We start from the raw sequence: 21,827 nt of genomic DNA, 5'->3' as shown, positions 1-21,827 counted from the left end.
CTTAGAAAGTTTACACAAAATGTGTCATTTGAAATTAACAGTCATTGATTTAAAGAGCTATTTCTTTAGATAGTCTGCAGATTATAAACTTGCTTTAGATTTGGACTGCAAAAGGTCTTTTCTGCCCTCAGAGTGTCTCACGCCTCGCTGAAACAACTTGCACACCAGTCTCACCAGTCTGGGAGGGGCCTTGCAGCCCAGCCTTTAATCTGTGAACTCTTTTTGGTCCTAGCATGCAGCTTACTTGATGCCTTAGCTCCTGATTTTTCCCAGAGGAGATTAAAGTTGTAACGTTTCAGTAATTTAACAGCACGTGCTTTCCTCCTAAAAGTAATACCTTCCAATGATTTGAGGTATCACAGGGGCATTTTAATGTGACTGACAGCACTGTCTTCCCAACCTATAATTCAGGGACCAGTGCGTACAGACAAAGGGAGTGATTCTTCTGACAGCATCGCTCCCTTCTCTCATTGTTTATGTAAGGGTGTTTATACTTAATGATATTAAGAGCTCTTGCAAGTTTAAAATAGCCTGTATGGATTTTTTTTAACAGAGAAATTGAATGTGCTTTTTACCTCTCAGCCATGTAACAGATTCATTTTTATCATGCAGAGGCAGGATGCTAATTGACAGCAGCTGGAGAATCCAATTAATGAATATATAATGAGAATAAACAGTGGGTGTTTGTTTTTATTACTAAGGCCCTAAATTTGAAGAAAATACACAGTTGTATTTTTCAAAATACAGTCATTGTACACTGTCTGTAAGGGTGTGCAGTGCACTGATTCCAGGGGCAGGCTGTGTTCGTGTGAGGTAGCTCGCAGCCTGTGTGAAGGGCTGCAAGGAAGCCGAGGTTGGCAACAAGAAAAAAAAGAAAAAACTCTCAGTGTAAAAAAAGTGCAAATAAATTGAAGAGGCTGCCATCTCCTTGATGTTCTGGCACTGCCTTTTCATATTGCACTCTTCCTTTTCTGTTCTTTTTCTTGACTGAAGATTTTCACATTCATCCACACGTATAGGCTCAGACTCTTCTCGAGGGCTATAGCTAAAGCATGAGGTAGCAAATATGAGAGCCAGGCCCATCTGTGCTTATATATGTGATGATTCTGAATTGATTGCAATTACAGATGGACTGGAAATACTCAGTATTGGAAAATATACCTCACAATACATACAAATTAATATTTTCAGAGCACCATCCTCTTACCTGTGCTCTGATAAATTCTGCTGGATGTACCCCTTATTTGTTGTAGAGCACAATTAACAACTACCTGTGCTCTGAGATCCCAAGTTCTAAAAAGCCAGAATTTATAGAGAGATGGGGGGGCGGGGAGGGGGGCAGGGGGGCGGTGGGGGCAGGAAGATAATCATCTATGACCCACTGTATATGCAGGCCGTGGATTTACTCCTAGTTCCACAGCAATCAGCCTGTCATTTTTGGAAATTTCAATCTCAGTGCAATGAACCCTGTTCCTGGGGAGGGTGTTTTGCACTGTGATGTTTTCCTCCCTTTCTTGTCAGAAGGAATGCATGGATTTGTGCATGGAGATTATGTAAATTGATTGTGTAAATCCCTGAGACTTTCCTCTGTGGAAAATATGACATTCACTTGTGCTGTTTACCTTCAAATCTGTTATTTTCCTCTAGGTTCTAACTCTAACCTGTAAGATTTATTATTTTTTTTAAAGTGTGAAGATAACACCCCATTGAAAGGATGTGATAATAAGGCTTTAGGGCTTGTTTTCATCCAGAGTACTAATCGTGTTAGTGCACTGTTTAAAGGTTTGTGGAAAGTTGGTAAATCACATGGGATATGAATCTACAGACTGTACATTTCATACAGCTCTGGGTTGTTGTTCAGTGAACATAGAGATATAAAAGGATGCATGGTCGTTTTAACATGCACAGTGGGAAGTGAGTTGCTTGACTGAGGCACTCCTGTCAAATAGGAATCATTGTCGTCACCTTGTAAATCCAAGCACACAGTACTTTGTCCTTTGCAAGATGCATATGGTGTAAAGCTTCAAATCCTCTCTTGTTTCCACAGAAAAAGAAAAGTTTCCACAGCAAAAGTAACGCTGAAAGTAAATATCAAAAGAGTGGTGGGGTTGAGGGGAATCAAGAAAAAATGAAAGACTACAATGGTTCGCATTGTGCTTTGCTTTTCAGCTGTGAAGTTTGGAAGAATGTCCAAAAAGCAGAGGGACAGCTTGTACGCTGAAGTGCAGAAGCACCAGCAGCGACTGCAGGAACAACGGCAGCAGCAGAGCGGTGAGGCAGAAGCCCTCGCCAGGGTTTACAGCAACAGCATCAGCAACGGCTTGAGCAACCTGAATAACGAAACTGGCAGCACCTACTCCAATGGGCACGTCATCGACCTGCCAAAGTCTGAGGGTTATTATAATGTGGATTCTGCCCAGCCTTCCCCAGACCAGTCTGGGTTAGACATGACTGGAATCAAACAGATAAAGCAGGAACCTATCTATGACCTCACCTCTGTACCAAACTTGTTTACCTATAGCTCCTTCAACAATGGGCAATTAGCTCCGGGGATATCCATGACCGAAATAGGTAAGGAAAATTCTAATTCCTCTAGTGTACCGTGTTTGTGCGTGTGTATATATATATATAGATATAAAAATGTGTGTGTATATATATATATATAAAAGCTAGATTGCAATACTGTCTTTATTAAAGTATTGTATAGGCATTCCATACACAGACACACAGCAATTACATGTTCACATGTGTGCATACGTGCACGCACATGCACAGAGTAGAGGAAAGAAAATCAGTCTGGTGGTAATTGACACAGTATTGAGGCAGTTCTGTTTTTACCAAAATCTGCAAATTATGCAGTTTCTTAAACTCAGCATTTCATGTTTTGTTTATGAAATAGGAGCACAAAAGCAGGTGATGAATCAATCAGAACCAAGTGATAATTAGTAGCAGGGAGCTTATTTCAAATGAGCTCATTACTAGCAGGGTTAAATGATCTCTTCAGCCAGCCATCCGTATTCTTGTCAACACCCAGAATTCCCATGGCAGCTAATTCTAGGGTATTTGTTGTCAAAAAGCACCAGCTTGCTACTTCTCGTTCGTAGATGTACATGCAGAGCAAATTCACTGAATTCGTGAGTTTCACAAACTCTGAATGTAGTTGCATGGATACCCCTGCTCCTCTGCTTGAATGTCTTAGACAACCTGCCCCTTGATTTCTTCTTTGAAAAGTAGCAAAGAGACCTCTCTGTGAGATGAGACGGTTTGAAAGGCAATGGCTAATGGTGATTCTTCTCTAAGGACGATTTCTGTTCCTCTCATGCCTCTAGTCATACCACTCCAACACAACTGGAAGTACTACTTCTATTATAAAGAAATAACATGAAAGAAGATTGGCATCCTAATTAGGTACTTCCCACCTCAACAAGTGAAGTATGCTGAGTCAGTTGTGGTTGAGAATATAATCAAAGGGTAACACTTCGTTAATGGAATTTAATTAAAAAGAAAGAAAGGGGGGGAAGAAAGATGGTATTCAAGAGCACCCGTAACAAATTAATTAATTGTCACATCATAAAAACCCTCTATAGTTCTCGCCTGGCCTTGCTGCCTCATGGATGTACGCTGCGATGTGTAAATGTATGTGTGTGCTCAGACCTACTGAGGGCCCTGGAGAGGTGGCATCCTCTCAATACATGTTGCAGAAAGAATGTGTGTAGTAGTTACTGTCTGATAAAAAACGAAGGTCCATCTAGAATCGGTAGCATGCTTTCTACCCATGGATGGTCACGTGCAGGAAGCTGTGTAACAAATTGTGTGCTTTAGTTGTGAATTGCTCAGTAGACAGTTATGCTTTTCTGCCACTCTGTTTAAGTCCTACACCCACAGCACAGCAATACAGAGGATTAGTGAGGAACATCTGCTCCAGCTTCCCTCTCAGCTTCTTGCGGCTGTGTGAATATTGCTCGCATGTGGCTTGTGCAAACCTCAGTCCTGCAACAGTGGTTCGCAGAACTCCAAAACAGCTGAGAGAGAATTTAAACAGTCATAAGAGCTGTTTCCCTGCTGCACCCTGTACCAAACGAAAAAGTTCCCAGAGAATATATACTCAGAGGACGTACCAGAAATATGACAATTCTGATAGTCCATGAATTAGGGTTTATGCTCAGTTACAAAAGTGAGCCCAAAGCAGGAATATGGCCATGGTCCTCATTGGCTAAAGGATCCTACTACATCTTTTGACTCATGGATGTCTAGAGAATCCTGTAACTTTTATCTCTTGCAGGATCGCTTAGAAATAATGCATCATTGTTAAATTTTCATGCATGTTTTTGCTCCCCCAGCCCTAAACCAGCCATCTCTGAAGCCACCCCAGACTTCCCAGTCTTTCACCCTCTGAGTCATCTGGCCAGGGTTCTCCTTCTGGAGAACACAGAGTGGGGAAAACCCCAGAGCACAGGGAGCAGAACATAGCACAGGGCCTGTTTCTGAGCTGACAGCAAAATGCAGATGCTGGGATTTTCCTCTCTTCCTTTTGAAATTGAAACTGAGGCTCCTAAATTGCTAGGATTTTACCCAACTACTGCTGCATGTAATTTTTGGCACCTATAGCAGAGAGGTAAGGGTGTTAGTGAGAAATAATGTAGTATAACGGATCAGCTGACACAATTGAAAAAATGGAAGAGATGTACCATAAAATATTGGGATTAGCATACAGGCGAATGATATTTTCAGTGTTTAAAAACAAACAGAAAATGCCTCTTAATGCTGCAGTGGATTGTTGAACCATCTGTAAAGCTGCAGGCTTCCAGTCAAAGCAAGAAAACTCTTAAGCACTGGGATGCGTTGATTTCATATTACAGTGTGCTTAAATTTCACTGCAGCATTGTATCTTACTCACCGCAGTGAGATTTAGGAATAAGCTCAACTCATTTTAAATGGAAGTCACTGCCTTAACTGTTAGATGAAATCACAAAGAATATGTAGGAGATATGCTGCTATACTGCATTGATCCTCACACCTGGTAGAAATTCCTTTATACCACCTCGTCTAGTGGTATACTGAAACGTTGCTTTAGGTATCCCAGATCATGTTAGTTATTTTCCTCACTGAAGACTTTCTACCAGATTCAAATTTCCAGCCTTAGTTTCCTTCTTTATATTCTTCAAATACATGTAATTTTTAAGCACAGCCTCACTTGCCCCTTGCCTGGTCTTGAGTCCAAGCCTCTTAATTTTTTCCTCATAAATGGATGCGTAAGACTACTTCCATCCTTGAGGTCCTAAAAGTTGCTGTAAGCTCTTCAAGAGACAGACTTATTCACAAGCAGCCCATAATCAAAGCAGTCTTTGCTGCTTCTGCATCGCATGCTAACCAATACCCAGTTCACTTATTCCTTCAGTGTTATTGCTTCTCTTGTTTCTCGCTCACTTCTCTCCTGTATAGGGCAGTTTTTATTAAGATACCTCTGACCGCGCATTTCCAAGTTTGAATCTCATTTTCCCTTTCCTTATTTTCCTGACCTTTTCAACCCTGTTACATTATGTCTCAGTCCTCATTGATGTTTTGTGACTTCTTTCAATTTAGAATTATCTCTTCATTTAATTGGTGTGCTGTGAACACTCTCTTTCAGATTATTAACGAAAATGTTAAATGCTTGTAAAACAAGTTCTAACAATGGTCCCTGCTGCACCTGACAAAACAACATGCTGCAGTTGCATAAATGGCTTTAGTATTTACTTTTTCTTGCTGTCCATCAGGAAGGTTCTCTGAAAAATCCATGCAAGTAGTCTTCATTTCCCCGTCAGTCTGATACTGTTACAAAAATAATATTTTCTAGGATACCCTATGACATAGTTTACACCTCATTTACATTCTTTTCTTCACATGTTAATTTTATAATTCCAACAAAAGGGAATCAAAATGGTCAGGCCTACTTTGATCTTTAACAGTTCTATGCTTTAATTTGAATGTGAAAGTGCTCTTTTTCCTGAACATACCTTCATCTACAGTAGGCTTTGTAGTGGAAATGGCAATTGTTCAACTTAACAGTTTTGAAATTCGAAATTTTTACACAGCGAATGTTTCAACACATTGTATTAGAATGGCACAGCAAGCAAAATATAACTTATCCTGCATTTCACGCTTACTAGTATCTCTAAATACTGGGCCAGGAAATAAGTGTAGGAGAAAGAGGTGCTGCCAAATTAAAGTTATATAGCACTCCTTCACACTTATTTAGTATTAGTATATTCCTCTAAATGAGTTGACTAGTCCAGGGTACAACTGCACATTATCTGATCACTATGAGAAGCAGGATAGGTTATAGAAGAGAGGACTAAGTATAAGAAAGAGCAGTTTCAGATACAGACACAAATTTCTCATGTAATTGCCAGAGCTTAAAATGTGGAAAAGTTGGATAAAATCAGGTAACTCCCTATTAGGCAGAACTGTGTTTTAGGCTTAGCCTCTGTCAGTATTCCATTCAAAGCATAAAGAAATCAGTCCAGAGCTCGTAAATAAGCACACAGGAGCAGAGCCTCAGCTTGGCATCAGCTGCGTTTCCAGGCCAGCTCCTTTTTCTTTTAAGGGAGGTATTTTCATCCTTAACTAAGGCATCGTATTGGAGACTTGATCTGGATTTGTAGCAGGGTGGGCAGAGAACAAAGTAGGTCAGATGCAGTGACCAGATGAGGTGGGCAGGCTCTTTCTCTGCCTGTCCTGCTGCCCACAGATGGCATGACCCAGGTGTGTCCTGATAGTCAGCGATGCCACCAGCCCAGGAGAAAACCATGGTCTGAGGGTGCATGCTGCCAGGGACCCTGCGACATGGTCCTGTTCACCTGCATATCTGGGAAGGCAGAAACTCCTGATGCTGTGGTGGGTGCTCAAACCGAAGGGTGAAATCTGCTCATCGTGTCAAAAAAGAGAATTTTGTCATTTGCAGGATAGCTTTCTCCTTGCAGAGAGAGTCACAGAAGTCAGCTGGTGCATGGGAAATCCTAAAGGGAGAAGGGAGCTCTGTTTTCTGAGCCTGGTAGCCCCATGGAGGGACAGCAAAGCTTGCTCCCAGGTGTGATTTTAAATTAGCACGTATTAAAGGCTTATTTTTAGACTCGGTCAAATTAAAGACCATCTTGTTTAAATATATGTGCATAATATTATCTGTCACTGAGATGAGCATTGCATTTTCCTCACAAAATATGTGGCTCAGATCTTGGTCTGCAAAAGTTAATGGAAAAGTTTCCCTGCCTTGACTGCAGTTGAGAGTACCAGCCTATGATTTCTTAAAGATGAGAAAAAATTATTAGCGAACACGGCTGTGGAGTAAACAGATTGGTTAAGGGTTCACTCCAGGTCAAATTGAAGAGTGCCCTATAGCTGTGTGTATTTAGGTAGTCAATAAGACACCACTAGAGCATACAGAAGGTCACATAGCCCAGCCTCTATAATTACAGAAAAAAGTGTTGTTTACAGATACTTACATGGCATTTCTTCAACATCAGCACTATTTGAAGGTACCCAATGACTAGGAGAACTTATATTTCTACCAAAATTAAAGTCAAATAGTACATAAGGTTGGTAGGCTCGGGCTTGATCTTCGCTTTCCCCGGCCCCTCTGACCCTGCTCTGCTGTGTGTATCTGAAGGTGGGCAATAGCTCACTAGGGCAGCTACGTGGTGAGAATTGGAGAAGGTACCACCTGCCCGGCTTGACAAATTCACCGTAATGCACAGCTCTTCTGACCCTGACCCATTGACTGGAAAATGACAGTAAAGTAAAACCTTCAAAATATTTTAAAGACTGGCTCTTTAAGGATGGGTATGTAAAAGAAAAGCCCCCTTGGTAACTGCAAATGACACCCTGTGTTTATGTAAGCCTTAATTTAGCTGGCTTCATACGTTCATCCCAGTACCTATAGTGAACAACTTTGTATACTGTAAAGTTATTAAATTTCCATTGCTGCAATACCATACAAGCAGGAGCTTAGCATTTAGTTCATTCATTATGCCACCCTGAGAGGAGATCTTCACCTGGAAACATTCCAAACTGCTCTGATGAGGATATATTTGAAAGCCAGTCCTTTATCCTTTCAGTAGAAATCTTCCCATTAACTTTAGAAGAATTTCGTTTATTCCTCTATGCCTATACTATGCTATGGATGTCCACAGCACTGTATGTTGCATATGCAATATATAGACCAGCATGAGACCAATGTCTTAAAAATTATGCTATGCCTTGTTGTTGAAGGTTGCAAAAGCGCTTCTCCAGTGTGATAAGCATTTTTTATTATTATTCTTTAACTCCCTTCTCTATATCTCCAGGATTCGTTCCCTGTGCCAAATCAAGTGTTAATGGTCAGCTTACTGAACATGTATTGTCCGGTTAGATGTTATTTGAAGGGACATTGTAGGGACCATCGCACTCAAAATGCAATGAATTCTAAAATGCATACTTAACGTGACATTAATGTCTATGTTGAAGTTCACTTTACAAGGCCACCACCCGTGACACAATGAAGCAGAAATTATGTTTTTGTGACTGTGGTTCTGCGTGATGTTTCTTCACCCCTTTTTCTAAGCCATAGTTCCATACCCCTCCTACCAAGGCGATAGTCAAATTTTTCAGGGCAGGTGTCTACAGCCTTACAGCTGTCTTTCAGCAGAGCAATGTTGCCATCTAGTGAGCGATTGAAAATGTGCAGCACGTGCATTTCTGCAGAGATACCCCTAGGGCACTATATCTTACCGTCATTACCTGTTTAAAGGTGACAATCAGAATAAATTAAGATTTCAGTTCTGTACTCATTTCAGTTCATGTGACAAAACTTAGAACTTCTTCTGCTATTTTTTTAAGTAATTAATTTTTTTCCCATTTTTCATACACTCAAGGTGAGAACAGAGAATGGCAAGATTTAAAACTGATTTGACAGCATTGCACAGTTATGAAAAAATCTGCTTCAACTTCATAAAAAATGGACAGACAAGCGGAGGAATAAATTATAGCATTATGATGCTGAAGCATTCTAGCTGAACTGATGCTGGAGTGAAGGGTGTTTTTCTATAATTGTAGATTTTGAATTTTTTTAAGCATATATTTACAAATAAATTTAACCAATAAAATAAAAAAAATAATTTGGCAGAAATGTTGTTAAAAATGTAATATTTTTGAAAGTTTGTAAAATTTTCTAGTTCCATCTTTTCCCACCTCCAAATTAGTAATCTCTCTTTATTTGTAAATTTAGACCAAACCCAGCATAATTACAGATTTACATCAAGGCTTTAATGAGTTTATGTTGCCCAACCCAGTAGTTTAAATGATCCAAATGTTCAAAAATAACTGATTACGTTATTATGCTTTACTAAGTGCGTATTTTAGCACTTACTGATTTAAGAAGAATTAGGGAGGGCAGAGTTTGTGTTCTTAGTCTTCATGTAGATTTAGAAAATAAAGGCTGTTTTCTAGAAGGTACTATATTTAAGCACTAGTTTTTTCACCCTGTGATTTTCAAATCACGGGGCATCCACTAACTCACAGTAACTGCAGTGGACTTCGTATCAGTCACATGTTAGTTCTGGCAGTCCAGCTGGACTACACTTAACAGAAATTGTAGCAGTTCAGTAAGCACGGTGCAATCTGCCTTTTTATTAACTCTAGTTCAAATTTATACAGTAAAGCAATTAATCTAAAGCTATTTGGAAATGCAGTAGATGGCCTAAAAGTATACCTCAGACTGTGTTTTCCTGCAAATTATAAAGCTTTTTGGCTATTTCTGATAGCAATTTGACTTCTCTTTCAGTTAAGTCAATTCGTATGTCAAATGCAGGCCTACTAGTAATGTTACAATAATTTTACCAGTGACGGTCATTGGCCACCCCATTCAGACTCCACTATAGATGATGCAAAAAATGCCATTTTAAATATCGTCCTTTAGGTTTAATGTGGGGGTAAGTGTTGCAAGTGGGAATACAATCAAGAGTTCTGCTCACAGAGATGTAAAGTTTAATTACTTGCGGCATATGATGCGTGTTTTCAAGTAACAAAAATTTTCTGCTGACACTGTTTTCCTGCAGCACCCGAGACAATCAGGTCCCGTCTTAACTGTGGCTATGACTATCTGAACAACATAAGTAGCTGGTTTAAGCAAGGAAATTAATATAATCAGTGGCATCTTGTAACTGAGATTGAGGATGGGGAACATTTTGTGATCTTTTGTTCTGTTTTACTTACTTTTCAGATTGTTTTACAAATGAATTCAAAAGTTGCAGTAAACGATATTAAAAACAGACTTATCTATAGCTTACATTTCTAAAGCATGATAATGTAGTTCTTTAGAGTGGCTACGTTTCTAATCCATTAAAGCAAGTATATAAAATTCCTCCTTTTCTCAAAAGATATGAATACTTTCTTGCATAACCAAACTTGACAAAATATATTCATTCTATTGAGAATCCAAAAAGCAGTTAGAAAGCAACCATTTGTAGCAGTCAAAATATGTAAAATACCGTATCATACATCCCATATATTACCATATATCATGACAGTCTTCTCAGGAATAGCACTGTGCTGTGAATATTGTCACATTAGAAATCACACAAAAAGATCAATGTAAAGCTAATGTTACTGAGGCGTGCTGTTGCTGCCAGTCGTAGGAATAGCCGTTTGGCTGACTGCTGGTCGTACGCTTCAGAGCAGCAATGTCAGTAGCAGAAGAAATGATAACTGGCTTACTGCAAGAAACCCTCAAAAAGAGAAGGCCGGAGCAGGTGGTGGAGCACGGAGGGGCTGGGACACAGGAAGGATGCGGTCTTGCAGGGTTGTGTCTCATACACAACCCGTGAGGAGGCAAACAGCACTGCAGAGGAGAATCAAGAAGGCAAGGCAGTGATGATTTAGGACTCACTGTGGTATATGGAAGTGACATACTATCTGCAAAAATTGGTGTGATTTGAATTAGTGGTGGTATGTTGCTTACTTCGTCATCTGAACAACCCATTTATCTCAGAGTCAATGCTCCCTATCCTTAACATTTGTGTATGTTGTTTACGGGCAGTCAGCACTGACGATAAGCATATTTACCTCTACTGATACTGTATTTCTTTGTCATCCTGGACAGCACTGTTCAGTCATTCTTCAATCCTCAGGCGCAAGGAAGCCAACAGAAGTTTTGTTTTACGAATGTTTTTCTTTCACAGTATGCATGCAACATCCTAAGTTTGACTTCCTGAGGCCACTTTTTCACGCTGTGTGCTTTCTCTCTAGCAGATTTCATCACTCACTTCATGCTTTTCACTACTTTACACCTTATTCTTGAGAATAATGTAATTCTGTTTGTTACGCAGTTTGTGATGTTTTTCCCAACTCTATAGGTAATGACGTTTTTCTTCAGCCTATTCAGTTTTGATACTTTATTCCACAGAACAGCAGCAATTCTTTTATACAAGAGTGAAAATATATAAGAAAAAAGTTGGAGTGAAACACAGAGGAGAGGATCATGGATGTGTTTAGTGGAAAAATGCAATGCAGCGAGACACAGGGCTCTGACAAATGCTGAAACATTACCAGACCGCAGTTTTTATAGTGCAGTAATCTTGCAGGGATGAAAGTCACATGCAAATTGGAATAGTTAAAGCAAGATAAATAGACATGGAGCACTGTCTTCTGTTCCTTTTTGACTGCATGGACATTTTTTCTCTTGATCAGTGAAGTCTCTCGCATTGCTCGTGATAACCAAATTGTTTCACTTTCTGACACTATGCACTGACACTACTTTGATCCAACTCCGTTGCCACACTACAGGAAAATAGAACCATCATAGAATGTTTTATCATTACTTATGAAGACATTTCTATACCTAGGTTGCTTAAAATCTTTATAAAAAGCTAAATGTAAGCCTGTGACAGTGAAAGAAGTGCTAAAATGTATGTCTAACCTCTCCCTGTTCTTTGTAGACTATGAAAGGGCAAACCCTTCCAACCCTAGTTTAAAACCCTTAATATTCCTATTGTTCCATGCATGTTTCTAGGTTTCATAGTGAACAATGTCCACTCCAAGCAATCTCTGCTTAATTGTAATAAATGAAACCACATTCTTGTTTTGGAACAGTCTCAATTTTAATATAAAGATCTCTTTGTGTAAGCTATGCTGGAAGAAGTTAGGAAACAGATCATCTCAATAAATTTGTGGTAATTATATGGTGCCTGTGGAGTCCATGTCCCGTAAGCTCTAGCTATTGCCTTGGTTAGTGCTTTTGCTGCCAGCTAAATGATTTCTAATTAGTACAAAATATACGTTTTTTACTAAATTGGCTGAGACCCAGGAAAAGTATTATTAAGTGGAGACCTTTAAGCATTTATAAAGATCCTCTAGGATTTAACAGAATTCTGGGTCCATCCTCTAGCTTGATCCAGATTAGGACTTCATTCAATTGCATTGTCATTTCTTGTAATTTGTTAGCATTTTTTGAAAGGCAGATGAAACACTGATTTATTTCAAAGGGAGAGAAAGGAAATAGAGAATTCACACACATAACGTTGCCTCAATGTGCAATCTGTGCCTGACAGTAAGCATTCAATAACTTTAATGCAAGGGAAGGTTATTCCTGAACCTAAAATGCTAAATTCAAGCATTTCTAGTCTCATATGAGTGTTTTAATGTTTCGTATCGTCTTCCTAGGTGGCATACTGTGTAGTGTTACAAATTTGTTAAACAAATGAGGGTTATGAAACTTGCTAGTCCGTCTATAACATTTTTTGAAAGGGAAATCTTTTGTGCATTATGACATTAAGAATGCCAGGGACAGAAGAAAAATGAGACGAGCTTTTTGCAACCACTTTTGGGAAAAAGTGTTCCTGCTTTTCTGCAAAAAATGTTCAGACTTTTCAGCCAGTTCATTTTAAAAAACTGGGACCCATTATTCATGTTTGACAGCAACCACAAGACATACTTTTGCTTTATTCCCTGCATCACTGCCTCTACTACTGTCTAAGAATTTCTTGAGGTAATCTGTGTATTGAAAACAGCTTGCAAAACTTTTCATTTTGAAGTCTTAGTGCCCTGCATTAGGTTACAGAAGAGTGTTGATCTGATACTAGCTTGGCATTATTTTGGGTCCTAGAACAAAGATTTTGTTTAGAATGTCTAGCTGGAGTTTTGATAGTTGCACGAACTGATACGCATGCTTACAGCAACCAGCCAAAGCTGTGGTGTTATTGCAGCATTAATTCAAAGTGGATCCCTGCGAGAGCTCAACTTAGGATATAAGCTGAGATGAGCTCTTAGCTACTCAACTGGATCCTAAGGGTAAGTGGCAAATTAAAAATTCATTATTCATTTTAATTGAGGATGATTATCAGTGTTTTAGGAGGCACACTTCAAAGTTCTTCAGCTCCCAGTGCAAAAGAAGGGAATGCTGAGAAAAGCTAGAGTCTCTCCTGAGAAAAGAGAGACAAATGAAAGAACTAAAGAGCCTGTAGGAAACAGACACTGCCAAGTACTGTGGATAATTTCCACTTAGCAGGCCAAATTCACAGCTGGTGAATGCTGTGTGCAGTCCATGGAGTTATTACACCCATCCCCACCAGCATTGTACTTGACCCCAAGTTGGAGTTTTTCCTCAATATTGTAGCTTGAGATCTCCGAATATTACAAGGAAATGTCTGAAAAAGGTAGGACTGACTCATCAGCTGATGATACACCCCTGCAGGTCTGTGCTATGCTGATCTATACTATCTAGGTTGCAATGTTCGGTTTTATGTGTGTACCTAGGATTTAAGCAGCTCCTAAGCCACTGCAATACCTGTTTGAGCTATCATAACCTTTGGAGAGCGCCTTTTGTGAGGTGTCTGCTGAAATCTAAAATAAGAAGTTACAGTAGGGGAAAAAAAAAAAGAAAGGAGGGGAAAAGGAAAAAAAAAAAAAAAAAAAAAAAAGAAGAGCCCAGCAGAGTAGCCAAAACTGGAAGCAGAAAAGGTCATTTGCTGTTCTGGAAGTTGTGAGCTGTAGTCCCAATTTTATGTGAGAATTGTGTAGCTTGTGCACTGTTGCTCTTCCCTTGCATTGCTGATGGGGTAGGGCTTTTGCAGTCTTGCTGTCTGCCCAGTCCTTCTGCCAGGACCATCCAATACTTCTTTAGCTACTGTCCAGCTTCAACAAAGGGAAGCAGAAGTCTCAGACACTTGGTTTCTCACAGACTTTGTAAAAGAGGCTACTCAGCAGATGGAGGAGAGAGACAACCTTGCTGAAAGGCAGAAGCCATGACCCAGGCCCATGTTCACCCAAAAAGTGGTGGCTGCTGGCCAATTGGCCTGAGCAGACCAGCCCCTCGTACACGTTTGTTGTGCCTCCCCCCAGCCAAACATGGTGGATGGGAGGTCAGAGAGGGAATGGCAAGAAATATTTGACAGGTCTGTAAGGAAACCAGGGTGCGCTTCTTGCACTAATTGTGATATAGTTTACTTCACTGTTCACTGAGCCATCCTCATCGAATCAAGTCTTTTTGTTATCTCAGTAGTTTCACGTAGGTCAGGCCAAATTTAAAAGCCATTTCTTTTGCTAACAGCATTGGTCTCTCATGGTCCTCCTCATCCCTGTCTTGCCTATGTCCTGTATTCCACATCTCACCCTTCGGGTGCTGCTTTTCCCTGGAAGCTTAATTCTGTTAGCACCAGTGAGGTCCTCGCTATGCTTCAGGACAGTTACTATCAATATTTGGATGTGGCCTCTGTCAGGTATTGGCCTCAACAGTCTAATTTTTAGCCACCAAGCCACAAGCCCCGGAGCACATTCCATAGATGTTTATTTATTCTCTTACCATGCACCCTTGCATCTTGTACAGCCTTTGTTTCACCCACAGTACACGTACATCTTCCTGTTACATTTCATTGCTCCATCTAGTTATAGGCATTGTGGCCATCTTGTCTGACAAGATGCATGTCGCAGACCATAAAATTACATACGTGCACACAGTATTTCTTTCAAGAAACCTACAAATTTTTCTTTGAAAGAGAACAAACCTTTTTGGCAGAGAATCCTTCAGCTTCTTGATGTACTACTATGCATTTGACTTTTGTCTTACGCTGCTGTGTTGCAAAATCCCTATTAATTTACCTCCCCATCCAGCTGGGACCTTTCAGGGCCCCACCAGCAATACCCAAGCTGCTGTGCAGAGCACAGAGACCAGTCCAGCCTCTCGGGTTTCTGCTCCCCAACCACGTCAACAAACAATATCTAGGTTTCCTTGTAACCCCTGAGGATGGAAGAGACTTTACAGCTAGAATAACGGGCCATTACAGAAAACAAGCGGGATATGTGTAGGACAGAGATGAAATGTAGGTGGTCATTCCAGGATATATCTTGCTTGAGTATTTGTGATTTTTCAAGACCTCAGATTGGTTACAACTATTGGCTGTTTTCTTGAGTGAGTATGTTGTTTCTGGTTTGTCTCTCTGGAAGCAAATCCTTTTTCCTAGACTTTTTTTTTTTTTTTTTTTTTTTACTAAAACAGCATTTGTACAAAAAATGTCTGCTTTCTGTGAAAAATTTCAAGATACCAATACGAAGAAATTTTCAAATTTAAAACCAAGTTATCTGGTGTAAATGCTTCCATGTCACAGTGCATGCTGGGCGTCAGACCCTAGGGACATGTTTTTTTCTGTGGGCCGTGTTTCCCAGACGAAGTCAGCCAGGATGTGCTGTGGCTTTCAGATTCCCCGTGGTATCACGTAGTATCAAGTGATCATGATGCATGGTAGGAGATATAGCCCTAATATAATAAACCCAGTATATAGGCAAAAGGGGAGGAGTGAATCACCTAGTCTACATTTCTGTTTACATCCTACGGCAGATAAGCTTTACAAATCCCACAGTTGTAGCCGTAGCTATTATAATGCTGGTGGTGTACTATAATGCAGGCTCAGTAATTCTTTCACTTGGAATTATTAATTTTCACTCAACAGTTGCAGCAGTTGGTGCTTGTAAAATAACATGTTGCAGACTTTGATTCTCACACCTGAGCAGCCAGCATCATCTCTTTTGTTTTCCTTTTCATAAAGCAAGCCTTGCGAACCTGCTATGACATGTAAAATGGAGGCTGACAACATTTCAAGCAGAAATGCAGTTCACATTGAGGTCACAAAAATGGAGTTGTCTTTTGTAGTCCTTGCAGCCCATTCAGACAGGGTTCATAGTTTTATCCATGCAGCTTCCAGTGTAATGGGACCCTTGAAATCTCTGGCTCAAGATTTTTGAAAACAAAATGAACAAAAGTCCAGGCTTGATGCGTGGACTAACTGTGGTGGACTCTTCTAGCCTGGAGAACAGGAGGGACATAGCTGTTGAGCATCACCCCAGCAGGATACCTCCATAGGATCGAGGCCACAGGCTCTGCATCAAGGCAGTAGCTCTCCTCACGCTGTATGAAGCTGTTTACTTTCTTTCCTCATTGTCCCTTTCTTTCTAGTTCTACTATAAGAGTTAATCTGTTGAACTGAGTTGACAACAGTGCTTCAGAGCTGCCAGCTTTCATGTAAATGTATCACATTTTGCATACAGCACAGTGCCTGTGCCATGTAACAGGACAAGTTTACATTAGATGTCAGTACATAGTTCCCAGTGGTTTAGGAACCTTTTTCTGCATGTGTACCGGTTTTGCTCAGATGTGTACTGGTTCCAACTTCATTAGTGAAAAGATGCTAAGATCTGAAAATGTCAGAAGAAAAGGCTATGATCTTTGAAACTCTGTGAGAGCGATGTTCTTTGCTCTGCCTGCATTGGTTCCTCTGTTGCTAGACCATCTGAGAAGCCAAGACAAGCTTACGCTTCTTTTACTTTTTGCACTGTGTCAGCTCTGCACACCCAGTGCATGCTATATTTCTGTAAAGCTCCTTGCAGGGACCTCAGCGTTGAGTGTAAGCCAGCAGCCTCCTTTGCAGCTTTTGCTGAATGAGCAGTCACCTCCTCCCCTGAGACACAGTGTACCCTTTCCATCACACACTCAGCCTTGCCTAGCCTGCGGCGCAAGGGTTTCAAGTCTGTCTTGCACCTGATTCCTCTTTGGATGTCAGCATTCGGAGCTGCTGCTTGCTGCGATTGCCCTAGGCCTTCACACATCTAAATGGGTTTTAATGTCAGCTCAACATAAGCCCAAGTACATAAGAAGGAGATGTATGGGGCGTAAAACACAGGATGCCACCCCTACAAAACCCTGAAGAGTTTGTCTTCATTTCTAAGGTAAATACATAAATGGTAGGAAAGGGTGTGGAGCTAAGGATCTTTGCAGTAATGTAGAACTTCTAATCATGTCTATTTTGAGGTCAATGAAATTAAAAGGTCTTATTTTCAGATTGTTGGCATCCGGTCATCTTATCTAATTCAAAATCTGTCTAAGCAGTAATATTAAAGTATTTGAGGTATTTATTGTTAACATTTTCATTATGTCAAGACTGTGAATAGTTCCAGCTTTTGTAACGAACATGGAGGCTAGGAGAGCTGGGCTAGGAAGCGCAAGAGGGAAAAAGACCAGCCAATAGATTCAGGAAGCAAAATCCTTCACCAGTCATCCTACGGAATTGTAATAAAGTTGAAATCATACTTCTTTCATTGTTGTTTTAGATAGAAGGCCTAAATGTTCCTCTGACCATACCTCAGTTCTGTCTAGTGGTTAAATCCTTCCAGGAACATAGGTGACAAGACCTTATCAACGCTTATAAATACTTAAAGGGTGGGTGTCAGGACGATGGGGCGAGGCTCTTTTCAGTGGTGCCCGGGGACAGGACAAGAGGCAATGGGCACAAACTGGAACATAGGAAGTTCCACCTAAACATGAGGAGGAACTTCTTTACCCTGAGGGTGGCAGAGCACTGGAACAGGCTGCCCAGAGAGGTGGTGGAGTCTCCATCTCTGGAGACATTCAAAACCCACCTGGACATGTTCCTGTGTAACCTGCTCTAGGTGACCCTGCTCTGGCAGGGGGGTTGGACTAGATGATCTCCAGAGGTCCCTTCCAACCCTATGATTCTATGATTCTATGATTCTATGATTCTATGATAGCTTGAGCTTAACTCCTGCAGTCAGGTTTACTGTAGCTGAGGATGTTCCCAGAAAGTCGATGTTGTTAAAACTGTACTTTAAATAGAACAATATGGGGGCAAACATCTGAAAATTGATCTTTCTAAAAAAGGTGTGTTTTACTTGCTTTTCTTGGTTAAAGAAATGCAAATAAACATTTGGTGATCCATAAAAAATAAAAAATATCTGTATAAATTCATCATTCCTTTATTCCAACATGCTTATTTACCTGTAAGGATTTTACTGTAAAATACAATAGCTTACCATCATGGGTTAAGACTTGCATCCAGCCTTCCATAAAAGAATGATGGGTAGATCCCTGTACTCACTAATATATACTTTTAGTTATCCTTATGCCTGAATCAATTGTTCCATCAGGAAACATAAAGATAGTGTTGACCTTTAAAGAGATACCTGTAAAGATTGAATTGAGCAGGTTTTGTTTTTCCTACACAAACCTGGAACTCTTTTGTGTTTCTTCAGCACCTTTCCACTGAGTCCCAGCTTATTAACTGTGACAGTAGCGCAGGCATCTCTCTTTCAAATGGTAAAATTCCCATAGCACTGATTGCAGGGAGCATATACATGTTTACATTCATTTTTCAGCTTTTCTTCTTGCTAGTGTTTTTAAATTCAGTCAAACGTTGGGCCAAAAAAACAGTCTTATTTTAGGACTCCAAGCACCAGATCCACCCACTGTATGCAAAACACAAGGATGTGAATGAGTAAATGATGACATTCCTAGCTCTTTCCATTTCCCATGCTCAGGCTTGGCTAATGCATTGTCAATGTCCTTTCCTTTTTTGACAAACATGTTTTCCATGAAATGTCAGTTCTGCCACAAGAGCTTCAGTTCAGTTCTGTGCCTTCGACTTTCTTCCGTTAACAGGTATTCAGCTTAAGCAATGTCTTCAGGCTGAAGCGCTGAGCTTCATTAGATATATAGGTCTCAAAGCTGCAAAATAAGAAATCATCAGATTTCTACAGCATGTTTTATCAAGACATTTCAACTTCCAGTGCTAATGAATTCAGGCTGGAAGTTTTTGTGAAAAGCTTTTTAATCCACTCAAGTGGCTTAAAGGGCAAAGATCTACTTTAAAACGCTTCGCTGAGAAGTTTAGTTTCAGTGGGATCTCATGCCAGCACTGAATACTTCCTTTTCCTCTTGCATCCTGCATTCTGTGTTACGCAGTAGTTTTTAAGACTGCGATTTCAGAATAAGTTCAGGTAACTTAATTCTGTATGTGAGATCTATTCCCCCATCTCGCCGTCTAAAACCCAGGATAATAGTTCTAGCTTTCACTCCTTGTTAGCACCAGTCTCCATGTTTGTGCTAAATCAGAAATTGATCCATCTGAAAACTAACTTGAGAAAAAAGAGAAGAAACCTGTTTCCTGTTTCTCCGATATGAGTCACCCCAAGGTAATACAAATGCCTATGTCAGGACTGAGCAGCCAGAGCTGGGCAGCTGCACAGGCTTGGGGCAGACAGAAGTGATCAAGTAACCAGGGTCTCCAAATGACACTTATTTAAATGCAGGGGTGGGGGGGTGGGGAAATCACTTCCAGAATGAGAGTCTGAATAGTTTCACAAGATTCATTGTTATTTTCATGTGCAGATCCACTATTTATCAAACATCGTTTGGCTTTGGGTTGAATACTGAAATATTTTGCAACAGTCATCTTCGGAATAAAAAAAATACGAAAGGTAGCATTGGAAAGAAAATATTTTTTTTTTAAATCTGCATTTTCCAACAACTTTAACGTTTTCAAAATTTTGCTATTACAAATCACTGCACACTGTTTCATGCAAGCCATTTTTTGTTTTCGTCTTCGCAGATCGAATTGCACAGAATATCATTAAATCTCATTTGGAGACATGTCAATATACAATGGAGGAACTACACCAGCTAGCATGGCAGACCCACACATATGAAGAAATTAAAGTTTACCAGAGCAAGGTACAATCCTGTAACACACTTCTGCTCCCTATGGTTTGAAATTTTTGAGTGTAATGTGTTTGGCAAGGATATGCTGATGAGGAGTGACATTTCATAAAAAGAAGCAGCAGCTTTCCAGCATGTTGGGATGTTTGCTAATGTTGAAGCTTAGGCATGATTATGGAATCCACCTTTCCATGCTTCGCTTGTTATCACAGATCTAAACTTTGTGCAGAAATTCAGTTGACTTTAATGTGATCAGGATTGGATCTTCTGTCGTAAGGATTTTAAGAAAATAAGACAACGTAACTTTTCTCCTTTATAATTTTGAACACACATACCCTTTTTATGTGAATAACAAATATCTGACACTTACAGACAATAGATAATGACAAACTTGAAAGTACTTCTCAAATTGAAGATGTCCAAAACTGGGTGGAAAAATGATCTCGTGACACTACATTTTTGTTCTACCTTTGCGTTCTTAGGTCAAGTTCAGACTATTTCCCACTGTCACCTCTTCAGATGTAGTCCAGCCAACAGAATTCTTTGTGTCTCTTGCATCAGCATCACCAGCAATGACTCTTCAGTCAGATTTCAGTTGGCACAGTAGCTGGTTGCCCATGAGACAGAATAGACTCCAGCTTGTTCTTTGAAAGCCGAGGGGCCATGCAGTACTAGCAAGAACAGATACACACCACAGCTTGCAGAGCTGCGGCATGCAAACCAAAAGCATCCCTTTACATTTGCACACTTGCTTGGGCAGGGAAAAGGATTGTCAAGGAAACAAAATGTTGATGCAATCAGTTCTCACATTGCAATGATACTTTAATTATACATTATTTTAAGTTTTAAACTAGCAAAAATATTCTGTTGGACAAATTAATAGCACTGTGCCACTTCTTCTTCAAGAGTGCTCTGGCATGTTTACACTCTTTGTGCCAGTGTTTGCCTGTCTTGCACAAAAGCCGACATTAGAATCACATTTTGATGTTGGACAATGCATCCTCACCCTTTCTAGAGGCAATGCCAGAGCTCAGATCACTGGGGCAGTCAGCTTGTGAAAACACCCTTCTAATGAAAAGCACCGGGTACCTTGAGAAGCAGAAATGCTGCTAGCGCTGCCTGGGGATGGCGGTGGAATCTGAGGAGTGCGCCTTTCTGCAAGGCCACCCGAAGATCTTAATGCACTGATGAACCCGCTTGCTCACTGCTTTACTTTTCCATGTCTGTTTTCCCGGAAGACCAGAGAAGCTCTGTGGCAGCAGTGTGCCATTCAGATCACCCACGCTATCCAGTACGTGGTGGAGTTTGCGAAGCGCATAACAGGCTTCATGGAGCTCTGTCAGAATGACCAAATTCTCCTCCTTAAGTCAGGTGGGTAAATGCCAGAGGCTTGAGACTGGTTTTGCACCTCGCACATTAGAAATGTGCTCTGCTGTCTCGTTCTGCAAATCATTTTAATTTTGTAGGAGTCCTAATTTCAGTCTGTTTCATTAGCTACGTTAACCCTTCAGTATTTTTCCACATTAATGATGTTACTGCCTTCTGATCCCCTTCCCTCTAGAGTCAGTTGTGGTTATTAAGCACACACACACACACAATCATTGCAGAAACTGCAGTCTCCAACCTGACATGTGGTGGAAGGACCCTGCGAATTGAGCTGGTCGAATCAGTCATCTGCCACCCTGTAAAATCCCCACTTGTCATTAGTGAAACGAACGCAGGCTCACCGGGGCCTGCCTCTGTGGTCATCTCTAATCTTTTTAATGAGACTACAGAAATACCCTCCAGCCAGTGCACAGGAGGGAAAATCCCGGCTGGC

General features: G+C 40.5%; 1 protein-coding gene across 2 annotated transcripts in view; it reads left to right on the top strand.

The window, feature by feature from the left end:
* The window catches only part of RORB (RAR related orphan receptor B), a 148,521-nt gene that overhangs the window by 108,139 nt on the left and 18,555 nt on the right, over positions 1-21,827 (top strand). Inside the window, exons 2-5 of one of the 2 annotated variants that reach the window (XM_063320395.1) lie at positions 2,048-2,084; positions 2,170-2,571; positions 19,902-20,023; positions 21,247-21,379. In XM_063320395.1, coding sequence (XP_063176465.1) covers positions 2,187-2,571; positions 19,902-20,023; positions 21,247-21,379 — 640 coding nt within the window. In that variant the 5' untranslated portion in view covers positions 2,048-2,084; positions 2,170-2,186. The remainder of the gene's footprint in view (positions 1-2,047; positions 2,085-2,169; positions 2,572-19,901; positions 20,024-21,246; positions 21,380-21,827) is intronic. The other variant, XM_063320394.1, reaches the window with a different exon arrangement.

This window comes from Chroicocephalus ridibundus, chromosome Z (assembly GCF_963924245.1).
Source record: "Chroicocephalus ridibundus chromosome Z, bChrRid1.1, whole genome shotgun sequence".
NCBI classification, from domain to species: domain Eukaryota; kingdom Metazoa; phylum Chordata; class Aves; order Charadriiformes; family Laridae; genus Chroicocephalus; species Chroicocephalus ridibundus.
Note: the sequence above shows the minus strand (reverse complement) of the source record. Positions and strands in the feature narration are given on the sequence as shown.